At 54.3% G+C, this 20,500-nt stretch overlaps 6 protein-coding genes across 6 annotated transcripts; 3 read left to right on the forward strand and 3 right to left on the reverse strand.

Moving 5' to 3' along the window:
- Window positions 1–31: 31 nt before the first annotated feature.
- CGGC5_v006626 (putative phosphatase) lies at window positions 32–844 on the forward strand (the record flags this gene model as incomplete). The annotated part of the gene is made up of 1 exon (XM_032031397.1): window positions 32–844. The coding sequence occupies one exon, from the start codon at window positions 32–34 to the stop codon at window positions 842–844; it is 813 nt and encodes a 270-aa protein (XP_031889363.1).
- Window positions 845–2,430: 1,586 nt separating this feature from the next.
- AMI1-3 (Amidase 1) lies at window positions 2,431–2,751 on the forward strand (the record flags this gene model as incomplete). The annotated part of the gene is made up of 1 exon (XM_032031398.1): window positions 2,431–2,751. The coding sequence occupies one exon, from the start codon at window positions 2,431–2,433 to the stop codon at window positions 2,749–2,751; it is 321 nt and encodes a 106-aa protein (XP_031889364.1).
- Window positions 2,752–3,835: 1,084 nt separating this feature from the next.
- Window positions 3,836–6,942, reverse strand: CGGC5_v006628 (putative transporter; the record flags this gene model as incomplete). The annotated part of the gene is made up of 5 exons (XM_032031399.2): window positions 3,836–3,839; window positions 4,150–4,221; window positions 4,474–4,617; window positions 4,695–4,704; window positions 5,409–6,942. 5 exons carry the CDS (start codon window positions 6,940–6,942, stop codon window positions 3,836–3,838), a joined length of 1,764 nt encoding a protein of 587 aa, XP_031889365.2.
- A 1,728-nt stretch (window positions 6,943–8,670) lies between these two features.
- Window positions 8,671–9,833, reverse strand: Akr7a2 (Aflatoxin B1 aldehyde reductase member 2; the record flags this gene model as incomplete). Its single annotated transcript, XM_032031401.1, has 3 exons — window positions 8,671–9,366; window positions 9,423–9,443; window positions 9,498–9,833. 3 exons carry the CDS (start codon window positions 9,831–9,833, stop codon window positions 8,671–8,673), a joined length of 1,053 nt encoding a protein of 350 aa, XP_031889167.1.
- Window positions 9,834–11,168: 1,335 nt separating this feature from the next.
- On the forward strand, window positions 11,169–13,441 carry res2 (Cell division cycle-related protein res2/pct1; the record flags this gene model as incomplete). The annotated part of the gene is made up of 2 exons (XM_032031402.1): window positions 11,169–11,219; window positions 11,435–13,441. The coding sequence occupies 2 exons, from the start codon at window positions 11,169–11,171 to the stop codon at window positions 13,439–13,441; spliced, it is 2,058 nt and encodes a 685-aa protein (XP_031889166.1).
- Window positions 13,442–14,713: 1,272 nt separating this feature from the next.
- On the reverse strand, window positions 14,714–16,622 carry CGGC5_v006631 (uncharacterized protein; the record flags this gene model as incomplete). Its single annotated transcript, XM_066151719.1, has 9 exons — window positions 14,730–14,746; window positions 14,808–14,812; window positions 14,947–15,032; window positions 15,099–15,116; window positions 15,169–15,240; window positions 15,990–16,197; window positions 16,262–16,303; window positions 16,472–16,535; window positions 16,598–16,622. 9 exons carry the CDS (start codon window positions 16,620–16,622, stop codon window positions 14,730–14,732), a joined length of 537 nt encoding a protein of 178 aa, XP_066008982.1.
- Window positions 16,623–20,500: the final 3,878 nt, after the last annotated feature.

A 20,500-nucleotide genomic window follows, 5' to 3' on the forward strand; every position in this document is an offset into this window, starting at 1 on the left:
ACACATCTTTTCTACTTCTGCACATCTCACAATGTCACCAGTGATACATTGTGTCCGCCATGGACAGGGCTTCCACAACGTTGGAGCCGGATGTTATACCCTTCCTGATCCTCGCCTGACTCCCTTGGGTGAAGAGCAGAGCATGCTTTTGCGCAAGACCACCTTCTCAGATCAGTCAAAGATATCCATTATCCTTTCTTCTCCGCTTTGCCGAACACTTCAATCTGCCAACTTATTGTTTCAACCTGCCCTCATGGCCAGCAATAAGTGTCACCCTGAGATTGTCGCCATTCCCGACGCTCAAGAAACCTCGGATGACCCGTGCGATGTCGGCACTGATCCAGCAGTCCTCCGCCGAGTTGTAGCCGAGAACAAGTGGCCCGTCGACCTCTCCCTAGTCAACGACAGCTGGAACGACAAGGCTTTAGGGACTCGCTATAGCCCAGAAAGCAGCGCTATAGCAGCCCGCGCCCGCGACGTCCGCTTCTTTATCCGACAGAAGATACGACAACTGATCGAGCAAGGCGATACAGACCCTCAAATTGCGCTCGTAACCCACGGCGGCTTTCTGCACTACTTCGCCGATGATTGGGAGGACTCATGGCTGAACCCTGGAACGGGATGGCGGAACTGCGAGGTCCGATCCTACGAATTCGAAATAGACGTCATGAAGGATACGGATACGGAGGCCAGGCTCATTGAGACGGCGGAAAGTCGACTGAAAAGGGGAAAACCCAATCCTCAACCTTCTAAGGAAGAGCAGGCGGGGCTGTTTGAGCAGGCAATGGAGAATTGGGAAAAACAGGGGCTGAAAAGACCTGACAGAATAGGACTCCATATCTGAATAGGTTTATTGAGTAATAACATGTGATGATGCGGCAATCATGCATTATATCTATAGGAACAAGATGTAATGACTCGTTCGGGTGTGTTCGTGACTGGTGCGGCCTTGTGGGTGATTCATCGACCCTATGAAAGCATGGCGCGTCCCTTCCACCCCTCAGTTGATACCAATCGCTCCAAATTTTAGGCAACCTACCATCTGAGGAACCTCGACCTTTGAAGTGGTACCATCGCCTCGCATGAGCTTTACCTCCCCACTAGACATGTAGCAAGCATCGGATAGCATCGCCACGCATACCTTAGGATGGGGATTTTCATGCCACTCAAAAACAGGTTTCGTTCCATTATGGCTGGGCCGATTAATGGGCTCTCTCCCGTCAAAATGATCGATGAAATCTCTCCTTTCCCAAACTGGTCAGTGGTCACTGAAAGCAACATTTGAGTTCCACCCGAAAATCGGCTTCCCTCACAAGCGCAGATAAGCACTGTGGCGAGATCTATATGTAAATAGCGAGAGGTGCCCGAGTAGTTGACCCCACCGTCCGGAGAAGCCCCGCAGACTTGAGCCTGGGAAACCTCTGCCGCTGCCGATAGATAAGTATATGTGCGGAATGCCCCATAATGGGCATAGCGCACAGCATACCACAGAGAAAAATTGTCGTATTCACCATTGGTCCCCAGATGAAGCTACCACCTGACACCAAAGCTGAAATCATCTCAACTTTCTTCCCAAGTCACCAGTGTTTCTATATATCCACCCAACATAGCACTTGCTTCTTGTGTTGGAAATACTTTCACTCAAACATCGATGTTCTACTAGAAGAGGATGTCTGAAGAACAAGGGTATGGCATTGAGTTCAACGCGGCTAAGCAACTTGCTTATGCTCTTTCATCATCGATCTTGACTATGAAGGATCTTATTCCCGAATCTACCGCATTGCCTCCCGTGGCCACTACCGAGCCTTTCCCGTTCCTCTCTCGGTGTCCTACGGCACAAAGATGAACTCTTTGGCAAGGACGTTCTCGATCATTACCCCCATAATACACGCCCTAGAACCGTTCAACTCCGTGGCATGGCTCATTATTATACCCCTTTTGTTCATCAATCATGGAATTAACCTGGGGTTTTGAGGATCGTGAGTGATCTCACTGGAGTCCCACTCATTCCTGCCCTCTACTACGAATTCACAGCCAACTGGCGACTTTCAGCAGCTATCAGCTCAGATCCCTACCGCGGACAGTCTCACGATTGGGGTTTCATCCCGCCTGTACTTCATGAAAAACGGACAACAGACCTTTGACTGGGACTCATGTGTCAGTAAATGAAATCCGTACACTGGCCGGAGTTCGAACTTCATGCGGCAGTCGTGCGTATTACGGGTTTTCACTGGTATCCTGCTACCAACGAAACAAGCACGGCTGTATCCCACTGACGCCGGCGCCATCGTAGTTGGCACGCAGAAGTCGTCACGATGTGAGAACGGAGAAGTTGCGACAGCATACTGGGTCGATTGCCATGGCCCTTCCAACCCACGCGCGGGTGGGTACCAGGACACAGCGTCGTCATCTACTAGATCAGGCTCATCCATGGCCTCATGCGAGTGGCTCAACCTTGCGGTTGGCTGCGATACAGGAAGCTCGATGCGTGGTCCTGCTGGGCTTGGAGGACTCTTCGGTAGTCGCCCTACCCACGGCACCGTGCAGCTTCGTCACGCCATGCCCCCTTCCCCAACCATGGACACCGCAGGATTCTTGGCCCGCGACCCAAGCTTAATGGACGCCAAGAGCAAAGCACTCTACAAGAGCAACTATACCTCGTACGACGACGGCAGTTTGGAGTACCCGAAAACTCTATACGTGCTCGACTTCCCCACGACGACCTCTGCGTCTTCACAACGGATCCTCTAGTTCTCTCAAGACCTGGCCCTGGCCGCCTGTCTCAATACGATGGTCACCGCAATGAGCCTCAAGAATGCATTGGAAGCCACAGCTCCGGCTGTATCGACGCAGCCGTTGTCGGAGTTTCTGAACCTTACATATACTGTTCTCATTACCATGCATCAGACCAGACTCTTGCGGGATCCTCTCTACAGAGATTATGCACGTGAGTGATACGCTGACTGCTATTCTCGTGGACAAAGTTGACCTATCTTCTCCCTTTTCAGCTGTACACGATGGCCGTTTGCCTTTCGTCGACCCTGTACCCCCCATGCGCTGGGCCTGCGGCGATACGCAGCCCGACAGCTACCACACCGCCGCAATCCACAACAAACCATGTTCACGGAATGATCCAACAGCAAGGTGCTTCCCCGGAGTCTAATAGCAGTACTTGTACTTCTGCAATCTTGCTCCACACCGACAGCACCGGCTATTTCCCTGCCCACAATCGTTAGCTCTCAGTACCATTTGCCGCTAGGTTTCTCCGGCGGTGAGATATCGATCTTCATTGAGTCACCCGACACCGTTTCCACCATCGGACAGATTCCCTCAATCACTGGCCAGATGGATAACTTTTCTGTTTTTGTTAATGCCATGGCTGCGAAAGGCTGGGAAGGGGTGGTATCTAAGCTGACGAAGGACCTCGTTGAGGGTGGCATTCTAAATATTCCAGAGACGGGTTCGACTATTTAGGGAGGAGAGATATCACTGGGAGGACAGTCTTCAATGTTCACTCGCTTGATCTGAGCGACGGTCACACCGCATTTTATTCTGAAAAGAACGGCATGAGGACATATCCTCGGGGATTTCAGAAAAGGGTCTTATGGGTTTGTCAAATAACACTTGCTTCTTTAATAAGGACAATCGTAGAATTGAAAAGTTCCCCTTGATATTGCCAACTTGTGGTTCTCATCATTCTAATAAAACCATTTCCATTACTATGGTGGGATGGTTGATCTTTCCGCCGCTGCAAACTGGCTGCAATCAACGATACTCGCCAAGAGGGATACCTGATCAGCCAAAGCATCACTACTTACATGCGGAATCTTGCCTCTCATCTATGCGAATGTCAGTCGGTTGTTGAAATCAAGTCTTTCTTCGCCCACTTCTTCCATTTGGTAGCCTTGAACAAGCATAGCACACTTTTTTGACAATCGACAAGTTATAGAAAACTCCGCAGGCAGTTTCCATATCCCCAAAACTTCTCCGCTGCGTGCTCCCGGCTACTGGATATTCGCGAATTATGACGATTCCCAAAAAGCTTGCTCAACTCCACGCAAAAAACGTCAAAGTGGTCTCTTTCCACGGTCATGATCCAACAGCGCCCTCTGCGCTTCTCACGTCATATGACATCCGAAGTCCACTTACCTAAACAGGAAACAAACCACCCACCAACCAATCACAGCACAGCACACTTCACCACCAAACCCACGCTCCACCCTTCCGCACCCACGATACCCTCAAAACCCATCACAAAAAAAACACCAAAAAAAGACATACAACACCGGGCATTCGCCAGTCGTCACCGACCTGACTACTACTCCGGCCCTCATTAGCTTATCTATGGGAGAGCGGACGGGATCCCGAGTTTTCCAATGGGTATGGTCGTATGTGGCAGAGAACCGCGTCGAGATGGTCTATATCCTGTGAGGCGGACAGACACTGTGGTCTGTGACTACTGTTGAGGTCAACCTTAGCAAGACATCCAAATTCACAAAGGCCCAAGTTGCGGTATCGGAAATCTCGGGGTGGCGGGTCCTCCTGCTGCTGCTCTGCGGAAGGACCGGGTGCGTGGAGCTCTTCATCTCGGGTTCGGGCTGATCGCTGGAGACGCCCCTGTTTCATGTCAAAAAACAGTCCCCAGCTGCAAAAAAAAAAAAAAAAAAAAAAAAATTCAAGCTCTGTTCGCTCACCTTGGGATATCTGGTTGGACAATTAGCTCCACGATCTGTGGGCTTCGTATGAATGTGCGGATATGGTCGATGAGAGGTCCAAGTGCGAAAGCCTAAGAACAGCTGCTACGGTAGGTTAGGATTATGTGAAGAGAAAGAAGTCAGTGAACGTTTTTGTTGACGGTTTTGAGCTGCAGTGCAGCCAAAAAAAAATCGCAAGTTGCGTTTTGTTCTTGTTTCCAACGACTACCATCCAGCAGCTTCAACAGCTCGTATCTCGCTGCTTTCTAAACAGAGACAAAGTAAACCAATCTCTCTTGAGGAGAGACGTCTATGCAGACAAACAAATAGACTTGAGAAAGAAAGCAAAAAGAAGAAGACGGCGAGACGAGGCTCCCATATGCAATGAAACGAAACAGCTACATCCCCACGGCACGCAATGCCCCATTCCCTCTCCTTCGATCCGCTGCGACGAAGCATTCCAGCTTGTCGTGATCAAAATGCTGCAGTTGTAATCCAATGCCAGTTACCGCTGGATCCCCGTTCAAATGCCCATACTTAACACAGAGAAGAAGAAAAAAGACCAGAGTGACCATCGACACCCCCCCAACGCCAGTGTATGCAAATCCCGTGCTCAAGTCTAATCCTGGCGCTCATCCCGGTCGCTATCATCGCCACTATCGGTGAGGTCGACAGCCTTTGTTGCCTCGATCTCCGTCATCTCACGCCACGTACTCCAGCTGAGCATGCCGAAGGCGAGCATAATCATGATGCCACCAATGAGGGCCGCAGAACTGAGAGGCTCTCCAGTTCTGAACCAGTCCGTGATGGCTACGATGAAGATGGTGAGCAAGCTCGCGACGCTGGACAGGACGGGGCTTGTCAGGCTAATCAACACCAGGAAGCTGCCTGCGAAAGTGGCGTTCATGACAACACTGGCGAGGAGCATCCAAGCAGTGTAGCCCGTGGGCAGGGAGAAGGTCTCAATGCCAGTCCAGTGGAGAATAGGCAACGGGACCCAAAGGACTGTGAGAGTGAAGGCGCCAATGCAGGAACCGAAAGTGTTGGCGAAAATCATTCCGCGGCCAGGAGTAACGCCGTCTGGCGGGCAAGCAAAGCGCTTGTAGAGGACCTCGTACAGACCGTAGAGCACGGAGCCGATGCCGATGACCAGGTTGCCAGTCAGGCGCTCGCCGGCTTCCTTCTGGTGCGCAGCATCGTCGTCTCCGGGACTGGTGTCACCATATGCGACAATGAGAACGCCGGCGATAGCGACGAGCACAGCCATGGACTTGTCGAGGCGCAAAGGCTCCTTCAGCAGTGGCACAGAGAACACGTACGCGAAAAACGCAGAGCAGTTGTAGATTGCCGTCAGGTCGGAAGGCGTCGTCAAGTTGACTGCGACATACCAGCTGAAGCCAGCAATAGTGAGAGCGGTCGTCACAAACGCTGTAGTTCTGATAAGGTAGAGCAGCGGCGACTTGCGCGAGAGCGAGTTGGGTCGTGCCCAGTCCAGGGTCTGGTTCTGGACCATGATGGCGGTGCTGTGAAGCAACTCGCGGTGGCGGCGCCAAAAGGCAGGCCAGGGAACGTTGCGCTTCTGGATGCGCAGAATCAACAACTGGACGGGCCAGAGTATAGACCAAGAGCCGTGGGTGAGGTAAAGCATGCAGTATGCCTTATTCCAACCGAGCTCCTGCTGAATATACGCCGACAACTCGGTCTGGATAACGAAGGAGAACAAGCTCAACACGAGGAAGAAGGCAGCGTAAATGTACTTCTTACGCGCGTTGGCTTTGGCTGTTGAAGGAGAGTGTGCGCGAAGCGTCGAGCCGCGGGAGAAGGTCGGTCGGTTAGGGGTCAGCAAGGGGCTGCCACCTCTCGATCGAGTAGAATAGCCATGGCGCTCGTCGTGAAGGTGATTGTCGTCGTCGGATTTTGGCTTAAGGAGAGGCTGACCAGAGCGAGAGTCGTGGTTCCGGAGGAGGGGTGGTCGTCGGTGAGTGTCACTCATGGCGTCGTCGTCGTCGTAGTCGTGTTCGAAATAATCGTCGTCGCCGTTGCGCAATGCATCAAATTCGGCCAGGCGCTGGTCGAGCCCGGGGCTCAGTCCAGGGCTACTGATTCCGCTACCAATGTAATCGGAGATGTTGGATTCGCATGTGGTTGCGCTCGGCAGAGCAGGCGACGGATGGTTGGAGTGTCGTGGTGAACGATCGAGTCGGTGGTTGAGGGATCCGTCCGGCCCGATATTGAGTCTGGGAGGCATAAGAGGTAGATTATAAAAGAAGGACCAAAGGGAGAGAGGGCAGAAGGGAGTATAGATAAGAACAAAAGGCTAAAAATAAGGAGGGACTTGAATGGGAATCGCTGCTGCGGGAAGCTGGCAGTCAGTGGGAGAGAGGAAACAGGCTCAGACTGGAAGACGATATGCGAGTCGTATGCGAGTCGAGGTTTGGTAGGCAAGCGTGGTGTGGATTGGTATGGACAGGCACACATTTGATAGGGACAGTGACAGTTTGGCTTGTTGGAGGACACATGTTGCTGCATTGAAGTGGATACAAGCGTGCGTACGACATGCCTGGCTCCTCAGGAAACCTCCTACCGGGCGTGGATGCTGAATACTTGGCCGAGTACTTGGGTCTTGGACTGTGGCAGTACACGAAAAGGGTCAAGAGCAGCCCTGCGATACGTAAGTTTTGCATGGGGGACGCACGGCGGCAGGTAGCAAATACCGTACGGGAGCAGGTACCTACCCTGAATGACGACGGGCAGGTACCCACGAGCATTGAGAGGAAGTAGCGACTAGCAAGTACCCTCCTTCCTCTGCGAGTCCGTACCTTCCACATCGCAGTTCTGTGGCTTCTAATAGGACGGGTCCACGACGCCGAGACACCGCTAACTTGGCAACTGGGCGCCGGCCGGAAGGACGGGGCTGGCGGTTGGCGCGGAAGGCCCTTCCTGGCGGTGCTGTTCTTTCTGCCCCTTCCACGTCGTGCGCTTTTCAAAGATTACAGGTCCAGCCTGGTGTGTTCCTCCCCCTCCCTCCTTCCCTTGGGTTGCCACACCACACCTCCCACACAGCACACACACACGTTCCTCCCTTCTTGCGCATTTCCGCAGACTGCAGCAGCGTGTCAGCCCGCACAGGCAACTTCCCCCCACACTTGCCAAAGCTGTCGGGTCCCTGTCTGGGGACACCAAGTCCCCAAGTGGCCCCCCTCAGTGTGCGCCGGTGCTCACTCAGTCGCTGTCGGGTCTCACCCACGGAACCCCCAGCACGCACTCACGCACACCCTCACAAACCACGCCGGGCCGCTCAAAGATTCCTCTGTGACACGCAAAATCCATGCTGCTCGTGTCTCTCCGCTTCCTCCTTTCCTCCCTCCCTCCCTTACTAGCATACCTTATTTCAAAGTCAGACACCCACACAGTCGAGGTCACGGCCGCCTCTGCCTTATCAGACCCTGCCGAATGTACGAATCAAGTACCCCAATACCACACCCTTCCACCAATTCTCGCGCCCGTCACAGGTTGCGGTCATTGCCGTCGTGACAACTGAACAACTCCGCAACTCTGTCACCTGCGTCCCCGATCTGCTGAAAATGCTCGCGCCCATGAATCCTAGCGCCAGCTGCTAGACCGCTAGCAGACCGCTGCGGCTGTACAGGCCACAGTTAGGAAGCAGTCGGGAGGGCCTCAAAAGCACCTTTACGCCATCACGCATTCAGTCGCATGACTTACATGGCCCGCTGCCACCACACGCTGACAGCCTCCAGCCCACACTCATCCCGCGCCGAAGACCACAGTAGATCCGACAGCACCCATCTAGCGATATCGTGAACCATCCACATGTGCATCGGATTTGACATCTGATAGTGCCATCTGTCCCTTTTTTCAATTTACTATATGCCATGATGCCTGCATTTCTACGGCAGTTTCCCCTTCAGATCAGAAAGCTTCCCGCCCATCGGTCCGTTTCCCGTCATCAGTCGCCTTATTTGGCCCCCGCGCTGAACAGGGCATCCCGGGTGTCGTACTTGTACTCTAGATCCAGGTGCCAGTAGTTGGTCGTGTCCGCCTTTGAGATGAGCCACGCCTGATCCAACGCCTGCACAACCTCGTCAGGCAGAGGGCCCTTCTCGAGGTGGTTCAGGTTGTCCTCGAGTTGCGCCACGCTAGAGATGCCAATGAGGATTCCATCGTTGCCGTCCTTGATCTTGAGGTTCGAGTGGTGCACCGTCCATCTCAGCGCCGTCTCAATGATGCTGAGCCCGTGTTTCTCCACCGCGGCCTCGATCGTCTGCAGCGCCTTGAACGTGCTCTCGCGGAAGTAGCGCTTGCGGTAGTTTCCGCCCGTGCCGTGGTTGTCAGAGAAGCGGCCCTCCGTCGGGACGATGTCCTTGGACTTAATCTTACCCGAGAACAGCCCGCCGGCGATGGGGTTGTACACGACAATGTCGAGTCCGTAACGGCGACAGGCCGGGATGAGCTCGGCGTCGATGCTGCGAGTAATGACGTTGTACATGCCCTGGTAAACCGTCGGGCGCACCCAGCCGTTGTACTTGCACGTCAGCACGACCTCGGCCACCTCAAAGGCAGTGAAGTTGCTCAAGCCCAGCTTGACAAACTTGCCCTGCTTGTGGAGCTTGTCAAGAGCCTCGAGCGTCTCGGCGAATGGCGTTGCGCGATCCTGTAAGCGGTCGTTAGTTGCATGCCAAGTCACACAAGCTCAAGAGCAGCTCATACCGCGGCATGGAGGTACAGAATCTTTGGATACCAGTTAGCTGAGTCCTTGCGAGAATCGGTTTCATGTCAACTCACATCAACGGAGTCGGTTCCAAGCTCCTTCAGACTGGTCTCGACAGACTCAATGACCTTGCTGCCAGCATGATCACCGGCCGAGGAAGGATACTGGACCTTCGTGGCCAGAGTCAGTCCTCTCTCCTTCCACCTAGCCTCGCGAGTGAAGGCCTCCTGCTTCCTGCCGACGTAGACGCGGGCCGTGTCGACCTCGCTGTAGCCGCGCGCCTGGAACACATCGAGGGCCTTGTTGAACGTGTCCAGATCGGTGATTCGGGCGCCGTCGGACTCGTTGGGGCCGAAGGTCATGAGACCCAGGATGATTCTATCCTTGGGGTTTGAGGCGACGAGAGGCATGGTGAAAGCTGAGGGATCCTTGAGTTGCGAGGAGCACGATAAGCCGGGAGCGATAAGAGGGGTTACCTTGGTTTGACGGGGTCTCACAAGGCAGAAAGATCAGAAGGAAATAACACACACAAGTTGTCTTTATATGAGGCTTTTTGGGTCCGATATCGATCACTGGAGTTTACAATGGTTTGGTCCGAAGAAGCGATGTCGTGATTAGATAGACTCATACGGCAGCCGTCGAAGTGGGTTACGAGAGTTCAGACCCCACCACCATGGCGGGGTAGATATGCGACAACTGAAGACGTCACGGCGCTGGGAATGGAAGCATTACTAATGGAGGACGTGCCCGGTTGGGACGAGGAGATGGAGGATCCGACGGGAAATCGGCTTTTCTTACTGGAGTGCCGAAAGAAAATAAGGCTGCCGAAAAGCTAAAGATGGGATCAGACGTCAGCCAGTTGCAGGCGAACAACGGGCCTTGGACGCGAGGAAGGACTGCCTAAGCGATTGGCAATGAGCATGACGGGAATGGGCATAGTTTCGCTTTGTTCGTGATAAGTCCGTTAAATCCTGTGTGTGTTGTCAATTGGCTGAAGCTGATGCTGATGCTGCCTAGTCTGCGTGGCTGGCTAGGACGCATAGTGGACTTTGTGGGTGACGGTTCGCAACTGGCCACCTTGGACTGATCAAAATGGCCTCATAGTTGGAGCCGATGTCTTCCATCTCTCCAAGCGCCAAGAGATGTTGCAATTGCAACGCTGGATGAAAGGTCTCTCGTCTTGTCTCACCTTCAGCTGTCAGGAGCCATTCAGCCTCCGCAGGGGCAGACTTCTCCCCCCGCCGTTTGCCAGTCGCCCTCTGGTGGCGCGCCTTCTCAAAGGAATGGAATGAACGCGAGCTCGGTCCACCCCGCATGCTGACACACGTGACCCAGTCACTGTGTTCCTTCCTTCCACCCCCAAGCCGGGGGCCCACTCTCCCCAATGGCGCTCGGGCCATGGCAAGAGTGCTTCGCGCCTCAGGCCCCCGCGACTTTTAATTGTCTTCGCGTAGAAAGCGCGTCAACCCGCGACTTTCGCGTCCTTCCTTTCCCAACGCCTGGCAGGAGCATCCACCCGACTCTGGTCAAAGAAAATCCGTGATACCGGCCCAGCACCTCACCCCAAGCCTCACCGAGCCCTCGCCAACAACCTCACGACCACCGAACGCCACAACGTCCTCCCAGTCCCCTCGATTCCGACCGTTTTCTTCCTGGCCGTCTGCCCGAACGAACGCTGCCAAAGTGCCTTCTGCACCGCTTACCCCGAGACGCCAGGGCCTGCCCCTTGCTCCACGAAGTTGACCATGGTCAAGGGCAATGCGCAGCCCGGCATCTACAGTGCTACATACAGTGGTGTAAGTCATTATTTGGGTTCAATTCGCGGTTAGCTGGCCCGGCCTGGAATTCACGGTGTTGCGATTCGACTTGGCGGCTTGACTGGGCGTTTAATTCAGCGTCCAGGGGGGGATAGCCTCGCCTGATATCGACATCCCGGGCGACATTCTTTGACATCGTTGTAATCTTCGTCGCAAGTTTCAACATTGCAGTTGCTGACAGGAATATGTCCTAGATCCCCGTTTACGAGTTTCAATTCGGAGATGATCTCAAAGAGCATGTTATGCGAAGGAGGCAGGATGACTGGATCAATGCAACACATATCCTGAAAGCTGCTGGGTTCGACAAGCCCGCCCGAACACGCATTCTCGAGCGAGAGGTCCAAAAGGAAAAGCACGAGAAGATTCAAGGAGGCTACGGAAAGTACCAGGGAACATGGATTCCTCTCGACAAAGGCGTGGCTCTTGCCCAACGCAACAATATCTTCGACCGTCTGCGACCGATTTTCGAGTACGTCCCGGGCGACCAGAGTCCCCCTCCCGCCCCACGACACACCAGCAAACCCAAAGCACCAAAGAAACCCGCGGTGCCCAAGTGGCCCAGTGCGAGCTTCCAGCAGCAACAGCAGCCCCCTCCGCCCACTGCCAACAGCTCAATGCAAGGCGCTACGCAACCCGAGGAGTTTGAGGCCATTGACGGCCTAATTAATGAAGACGATACCCCGGACAACCTGACTGTTGCGTCTGCCTCCTACATGGCAGAGGACGACCGTTTCGACATGTCACACCACTCGACCGGCCACAGGAAGAGGAAGAGGGAGGAGGCTATCCAAGATATGACCCAGCAACAGCATTCTCTATACGGAGACGAGCTTTTGGACTACTTTCTTCTCTCTAGAAACGAGAAGCCAGCATACCGCCCAGAGCCGCCACCAAATTTCCAGCCAAATTGGATTATCGACTCGGAGGAACACACAGCTTTGCACTGGGCGTCGGCCATGGGTGATTTGGACGTCATCAAGCAGCTGCGTCGCTTCGGGGCGAGTCTGTCGGTGCAAAACGTGAGAGGAGAAACGCCCTTCATGCGCTCAGTACACTTCACAAATTGCTACGAGAAGCAAACGTTTCCGCAAGTGATGAAGGAACTGTTCGATACGGTTGACGCCAGAGATCATTCAGGGTGCACTGTCATTCACCATGCTGCGGTGATGAAGAACGGCAGGGTAGTCAGCCACTCATGCTCAAGATACTACCTGGACAACATTCTCAACAAACTTCAAGAAACACATGAACCTGCCTACGTGCAACAAATCATCGACGCGCAAGACAATGAGGGCAACACCGCCCTTCATCTCGCAGCACAACGGAATGCCAAGAAATGCATCAGGGCGCTTCTTGGTCGTCAGGCGTCAGCCAATATTCCCAATCACGAGGGTGTACGGGCAGAGGACCTCATCGCTCAGCTCAACGCAAGCAAGAAGGATCGCGGGCCTCAACGCTCATCCTCCCCTTTTGCGCCGGACTCTCAACGGCATGTCTCCTTCAGGGACGCCATGCCGGAGAAATTGAGCAGCAAGAAGCTCGCTCTGACTTCTTTTAACTCGGAAGCCGCCAATACGGTGCAAGCACGCATCACGCCTCTAATCATGGAGAAGTTCCAGGACCTGGCAGGCAGTTACGACGAGGAGATCCGGGAAAAGGACACGGCCGAAAAGGAAGCTCGCCGCATCCTTTCAAATACACAAGCAGAACTTAATGCTGTGCGCCAACAAATGGCCGAGCTTGAAGCACAACTTGAGGCGGACGATGGGGCTGCGCAGATCATGAGCGAGGCAACTTTGGCCAACCACCAAGTCATGTCACTCATCACGCATCAAAACCGTCTCCATGTGCAACAAGCCGTCGATCAGGAGATAAGCATGCTCAACGGCGACGTCGACGAGGCCACATATGACGACCGGCTGTCCCTGGCTCGGCAACTCCAGGCAATGCTCTCGGAGCAGAGGCAGTCAGAATCAGACTACGTCGAGGCGCTGAGCATGGTCGGCACTGGGGAGAACATTGACAAGTATCGCCGTCTGCTACGCAAATGCCTCGACCCAGCAGACGCAGAGAACCTCGACGCCAACCTGGATAACCTCATTGGAGTAATGGAGGAAGATCGCGATTTGCCATCTGACGGCCCTGAGCCCATGGACGTCGGTATGGGCATCGGCATCGGCATCGGCATTGGCGGCTTGTAAGCTCGGAGCACGCTGTCATCATTACTGCCGCAGCGAGTTTTGCTCTTTCGGGAAAATGAGAGTACCCGACAGCTCGGGTTCTGGATGTTGCATGTACAAAGACCTTTTCGCGCGAGACTTTGGGACGGTTTGACCAATCTCGCCAGATTCACGAAGCCCAAAAAACAAGGAGGGGGGCGGCTTCATGGGGTTTATGTTTTGAAGGCTTGTTATTCCTTCTCGGCGTTTCAAGGCGATGATATGAGAGAGCGCGGGGGGTTCGTGGATTGGAAGGACGCATTGGATTTGATATTTGCCAGACTAAGGTAGTCTTTCTAATGTCTAGCGGGCTTCAAGGAAAGCTTCGCGATTGATGAGACTTGTTTAACATACTTTGTGTCCATTGCATTGTGCACTCGGTTTCTCCTCTCTCCAGACTCACTCCCCAAGCATCCCGTTCAATACGATGACTCGCTTCAAGGCGAGTACTAGCTGTATCACTCTGTTGCCGCATCACTCGACGCGTTGTCTACCAAGACTCGTGCTCACGCGTTGTGGAGTACCGCATCACCTGAATCTCCCCGCGAAGCACAGTACTTTTCCTCCCATGCAGGCGCGTGTGCCCGGGTCTCATGGTCTATCCTTGCTCTCCGGATGATCCGCAAGACGACAACGCCCGGAAGGTGTACCCGGGAGCTTGTCCTCCTCCAGTCTCCATAATGACTCTGTGAATCATCTCGCTTCCAGGTGGGCATGGTCTCGAGCTCTGATGGCCACTGCTTGTGACTTACTGATCTGGTGCGCGACCGCCAAAGTCTAGCAGTCAGGCTGGTTGGTCGAGTGCCACCGGCAAGGCTGGCTGACCTCCTTTTTCTCACAGTCAGCTATGTCACAGGCTCGTTTCTCCCGTTCTAGACCCCCGGCGGGGATAAGGGGTAGGGACGTAGCATCTTTCCGCGGCATGGTGAGATTTGTGACTTTGCGTGCGTGGGAAATATCACCAATTCCGGGCGTCGGGGCGTCGCCAGTTTGGGAAACGTTGGAAATGAAGAGCATATCTCGCCGGTGTTTTGGCAACAATGTCAAAGTTGCGGGAGCGTTCCCCGTCTGACAACGCCCGGTGTCTGAGATATCTAGCGGAAATGCAGTACTGAGGTGTCTCTTTTGATTTCGAATCATGACTGTAGGCCGGGATGGGGTCGTCACGTCGCGGTGAAGCCCAATCGCTTCGATCCTACGTGATGACGGTGAGAATGAAGCGGAACCATGGGGAGTCTCCCCCGAAGGCTAGGGTCATCGTCCGGCTGACTCAACGGCGAGGATAACCTAGACAGGTAAGCTGGGCGTTGACGCGAAGTTCATCCTGAGGATGAAATGTTATGCTCACCGAAACTTCAGATTCAATGATGGAAAAGACCCAATCCCGTGTGTGTCTTTTCTTTTCTACTTTGATGACGGCGGCATGATTTGCCTAAGGATGGATCTCGTGATGGTTGCACTGGTGAGGTAAGCTTGGCATCACTCACCAGCCGCAAGTCGCACCGCAGAAGAAGGAACTTCGGAATCCCGGTCCAATGCCGCCAACACATGATCGAAGCCTACAAGTGCACGGCTAAGCTAAGGCTGGGATCTTCGTATTTCGACCTCTCAGATTTGAGCATAATGCTCCGATACTTACGGAGATGAAGATGACAGCCTGAGCCTCGTTAGTAATCATGGTGACGAGGGTCACGGTACAGGTAACCAACAAGCGAGTAATGCAACAACACAAATGCCCTCGAATCAGCAGCAAAGGCAGCGAAGTCGAACGTCAAAATTTCCTAGTCGTTCTCAACAGTGGAAGAGTTTGCGGTAAACGCAGCTGAGCGCTCAGAGTTCCTGAGGTTAGAACGACCGGCTTAACGACTTGGTTGGCTAGTACATAGGAGGAGCTATCAAGCGGATGAGAGAAAGTCACAGTTGCATTCGACTTGCTAGGAGAACAAGCGGTCAGGAAAGGCTCAGGCGATATGTCCTCGCGTTCCATGTAGTGGTGACTGGATGACCAAGGTATGAGGCAATTCGAATAACCCTGGCCAATCCTTGCAATAACCCCTCATGGCAACGCTTTCGTCCTGGTACGGCAGCGTGTTCTCGAGCGTCAGCCAATGGATTGCTAATGACCAGGGTGCATAGGGGTTCGAAAAAACTAGTGGATGAAGGACGTAAGGCTGAGGCCCGACGAGGGGTCCCTGAAAGACCTCGCATGGTTGGGGGCTGGAAACGGGCGCGAAGTGCGGCTGGTGTTGGGTAGGTTGCATAGCGAACAGGGAGGTCGTTGGCGATGCGGTGTGAGTGGCCGGTGTAAACGCGCCCACGAGGACTGACGTCGAGTTAACCCGCTGACAGTGCCTCAGGGATGCTCGAACGGGATTGAAGTTGTGGGTGATGCATCTTCCAGATGCAGATTTCATGCATGGTACTGTGCGTGATGGCCGCTGCATCTCGAGGTTAATCGAGGGTAAGATGAGACGACAACGGCCATGATCAGCACCGGGCCAAATTCTCGCGCCCGAAGCCGCCGACAAACGGTGCGGTCCTTCTGTTGTGGATCTTGGCTTCCAGGGGAGTATGAAGATGTATGCGGAATGGCATGTGCGGTGACGAAGATGTAGTGGCGGCCGGCTTTGCGTTGCATGAGCTGGTAAATGGTGGTGTACGATACGCATACGAGATGGGTGGATGGTGGCAATGGAATCTGGAACGTCCGTATTGTTCGATGCCGCCTCAGCCCCATGCTGTGTTCCCTGCACGTCAAAAGGAGACATCTCTATATCGGGCCCAGCGTTGGTGTAGACGTACCCACTGCAGGCAATATCGGCGCGAAGCAGAGCCGTTTTGTGTCTGGACCGATTCGTATGTTGCTGGATAGGGTTAATGGTGGTCGGCACGAGGAAGCAGTCAGCTGAACAAGCGCATCGTCGATGTCGGTTCGCCTGGAATGCCTGCTGAAGCAGACTAAGGCTGATTATTCAACGGACTCGGCCGCAACGCGCGAGCAGAATTACTGACAGTATGTCGTCAGGAGCGCCGTGTTTCTCCCGAGAAGTGCGGAGAATAAACAAGACGGACCTAGCTGTGGCGATTGCGAGATTCGTAAGGGAACGAGTAAAGAAGCAGGACTGGCGGTTTTCTCACTCCCTTGCCGGTCTCGTAAACGCATCAATGAGGAGACGGCGCAAAGACTGGTACGGTCATGTTTGAGGTGAATCAATGACGGCATGAGAAATTTCCCAAAAAGACCAACGAAACCAATTAGGGCCAGTTGTTTGGATTGTTGGCGAGAAGTCCACGGTGATCCTGTCGCAAGTGGCAGGAACATAGCGAGCAGGAGCAGGAGCAAGGAGCTGCGAAGGTTCGCCGCCGGGGGGTGCGGCCGCGTCGGCTCCGTGGCTCGGCGGTCCCAATCGGAGAAGGTATGATTTGGGGGCCGAACAGCTCGTGTTGAGGCCTTTCGGTCCGTGGGCGGAGACAGCGTCTGGAGGATAAGCCAACCATAGCGACGCAAGTTGGGTTTGGAGTCGGCGGAGACTGCTGGTCTTGTCTCTGAGCCGAAGATGGTGTAGCAGGCAGAAGAAGAAAGACACGGTTTGGCGTCATCTTAGGTCGGTGATTCGTTACCGTCTGGTCGGCGACACGGTGAAAATAGATGTTTTCCCAGTTTTCCCAGGGAGCGAGGGGCATACTGTCTGTGGCAAGCAGCAAGCGGCAAGCGATAGGTCGGCCCCTAGGATTAGAAGATGAATGATGATTGGAGGCGGCGGGTCGGGGTTTGTGGCTGTGTCGGGTGTCTGCGGCCGCTGAACTGGCTTGAGAGATGGGGAGTGGTCGGCCGTAGGGGCGGGCAATGTATTCTGTCGATGCAAATGGAGGTGATGGTCGTTGTCAGTTGCCAGAGTCCGACGAGGTGTCGTCGGAAAAGAATGTCTTGCTGGCGATGGTGCTTTGGTTCTGGGGTACGGTAACCACGGAGGACCAGCAGGAAGGGACTTCCTTGTTGCGATTCACAGATCACAACCAATTTTGGCAAGCACGAAGGTCGCCGCGGGGGCGGCAGCGGCAGCGGCAGCGGCAACACACGCAAGGCAAGTCAGGTCTAGACGAGACAGGCAGGAGCATTCCCCGTTCCTCATTCCTCATGTTCCATACGGATGTCTAAGGTAGGAAGCAGATACCTTAGATGCAGGTCATCTGGGCTGAAAATACCTTACAGCGGGTGATCGTCTGCAGCTCCTTGACTCAAGATTGGACGGAGCGCATTCCATCTTGGGGTGGCCCCCTCCTAATTGGGCATCTGCACTTCACTTCTTCCTCCTTCCTGCTGCTGCTGCTGCTGCTGCACCTGCCCATCAATTACCTTACCTTGCGTATTCGTACCCAGGCAGGAAGGCAGGCGAGTTTGGCAAAGGGGAAGGAAGGAACGAATGGATTCGCATGGGGAAAGAACAGACCACGACTCGACCTGGGAGCCTAACGGGCAGCAAGGAAGGAGGGAAGGAGGTAAGGAGAAGGTGCACCCCAGCTGCATAGCATTCCGAGGTTTCCACTGCCGGCCTTACAACAGCGAATGAGAGACCACTGAGGTTCGAGAGGCAGCTTAAAAAAAAAAGGACTTGATGCATCGCCAACTTGGCCCAGCCAACCAACAAGCCACTCCACCACAACCAGTCCTGGCCTCTTCTCGATCCATTGCACACCACTCCGTCTCTGGCCAGTGGCCTGGCCTGGGGCAGACTCCTTTGAACTCACCATTCGTCAATCAACCCGCAGTCACCTTTCAAACGCCTTGTCAGATGCCCTTCACCCATTCTGCTCAGCCGAGGCCGATCGTTTCCTTCCTCTGTCCATCTCGCTCCAACGACTTTGAACCTGCACCTGCACCTGCAGTACGGGGTACCTACCTTATCCACCGATCCTATCCGTACACTGACTTACACTTCCGTATCCGCCTACCACTCGTTTCTTGGCCTCCATGTGAAGCGCGCCTTGTCGCCCACCAGACGTCAATAGCTGAAGCTCGCAGCCGCTCCGTCACCGTCTCACACACACTCGCATTACACACTTGCCAATTCCCGGTACTTGCTCATGCGCCATGTCATGCAGACTCCAGGTCGGAACCGGTCCTGAGTTCTTTGTCCGTCGCATCGCATCGCATCCTGCTTCGGCATCCCGATTTTCGGCAACCGATTGCCAGTGACGACATGTCATATCCGGCAGCAACGGTAAACATGTCCCGGCCAGAAACTACTTGATCTCACCTTTCTACACACGTCTGCCACTATCTTATTCTTGCAGCCTCTTTCACATTTGCATCACGATCGCCCACGGGTCCTTACGGATCCAATGCTCCCAACGAGCACCATCTTGAATAGGGGGGGTACATCGATCGACACCACAGGGCTGGCTGATGAACCAATCGTTCGATGGAAAGGGCCTAGAAGAGGAACAAGCTCGCAGTCATGGCACCCGCCTCTGCGACACTAGACAAGCAAGACAAGGCAGGGATCCCAGATGGCGTGGCTGTAGGGCGGGCTCACCTCAGCTGAACCAGGTTACCAAGGAGCTCCCCCCCGTTCCACTCGCCCACACTAACTGTTTTTTGCGAGAGTCCTCCCAGGTCCCTGATGTCTTTTGCGCTTGCTTTTGCGACCGCTTGACGCTTGACGGGTCATCTGCTCGCGTCCCTATCCCCCGTACAAGGACCCTAACCCCACGGCACGGCCATCAGCCGAATACAACGACAACAAAGCAAGTCGCCGAGCCGCCACTGTGGACTGTATTCCCTACGAGGTGATAGGTCAGCAATGTCCCAGTCCAGTTGCCCAGCTACAGCTGCCTGTCATTTGAACCACCTGCCACGCGCGCGCGCCTCCGTCCTCGACTCGCGAGACACGGACTCGGATTCTGTCCATATGCGCTGGAGTTCAGCTTGCTCTGTCTGTCCACTGGGAGCCTCCGTGGCATTGGCTACTATTTGCCATGTTGCTATTCTCCGTTGCAGCTTGCGCAGTGCTTCGTCATACTAGAGCCCGGCGAAGCAGGATGCGCGTCTCTTACGGTGGATCGGCCACCGAGACTCCACGTTGCGCCGACTGACACTAGGACCAAGGCCGGGGGACCAGCCCAGCTGGTATGGTCGTCTGGAGCGGTACCCTGTGCTGCGGTCGCCCACGTACGGTCCATTCGCAGGAACTGTGAACATCCTGTTGGGCTGAACGACAGGGATCCCCTGACGCGGTTTCGAGAGAAAAAAATCGACCCCAAATGTCGCCGTCCGTTGTCCGTCCCAACCTGCCAACAATAGCCAGCAAGAAAGGAAAAAAAAAAAAAAAGAGTCCGAGCCGTTCCAATCCAAGGCGTAATCTGCGGCTGCCTGTCAAATCTATGGTCAAACACATGGGATTTCTACACCGCCTGAATTGGAGTTTCGTTTACCATCTCGTTCTCCGTCCCACTCAGAGAAGCCTGTCCTTATCAGAAGCGCGTTCGGGCGCATTACATTGCCATTACCAGGCTTGTTGGTGCTGACAGGAACTGTTCTCCAGGCCGTCCGCGCAGACGGGAAGTGTGCGGCGTAGGGTTCCAACAGCGTTTCTCGACCAAACCCAGGAAGCGAGGTCAATCGCCTTCCAACTTACACCTACATGATGACCGCATCTTCAGAGTATCATGGCGTCTTCTTCGCCCGGGTCTCTTCCCCACCTTGTTCCTGCGGACGCGCCCATGGGCCACCCCATTCACGCCCGCTTCTGCAACACTGCTTCACATTGAAGCGTCTCCAGCCCTAAAGACAGCCAGTGGAAGTGGTTATCTGCACACCTCTACAACCGCCGCCTTGCAGCAAAAACAAGCATGGAAACAACACGGCCAGCGTAGTCGCCATCGTGACTGATGACTGAACTTGGGCATCTCATGGGCCCTGACTAGCGCCATTGGCCTGCCCCGGGCTCTCGCCTAATGCTAATTTCAAAAGACAGAGAGAGGCTGACTGAGGATGAAGACGGCGCACTGAAAACGGGAACTCAGGGCTCACCTTTATTC

The sequence above is a fragment of the Colletotrichum fructicola genome, assembly GCF_000319635.2.
Source record: "Colletotrichum fructicola Nara gc5 chromosome Unknown KSG_Nara_v1_contig03, whole genome shotgun sequence".
NCBI lineage: Eukaryota > Fungi > Ascomycota > Sordariomycetes > Glomerellales > Glomerellaceae > Colletotrichum > Colletotrichum fructicola.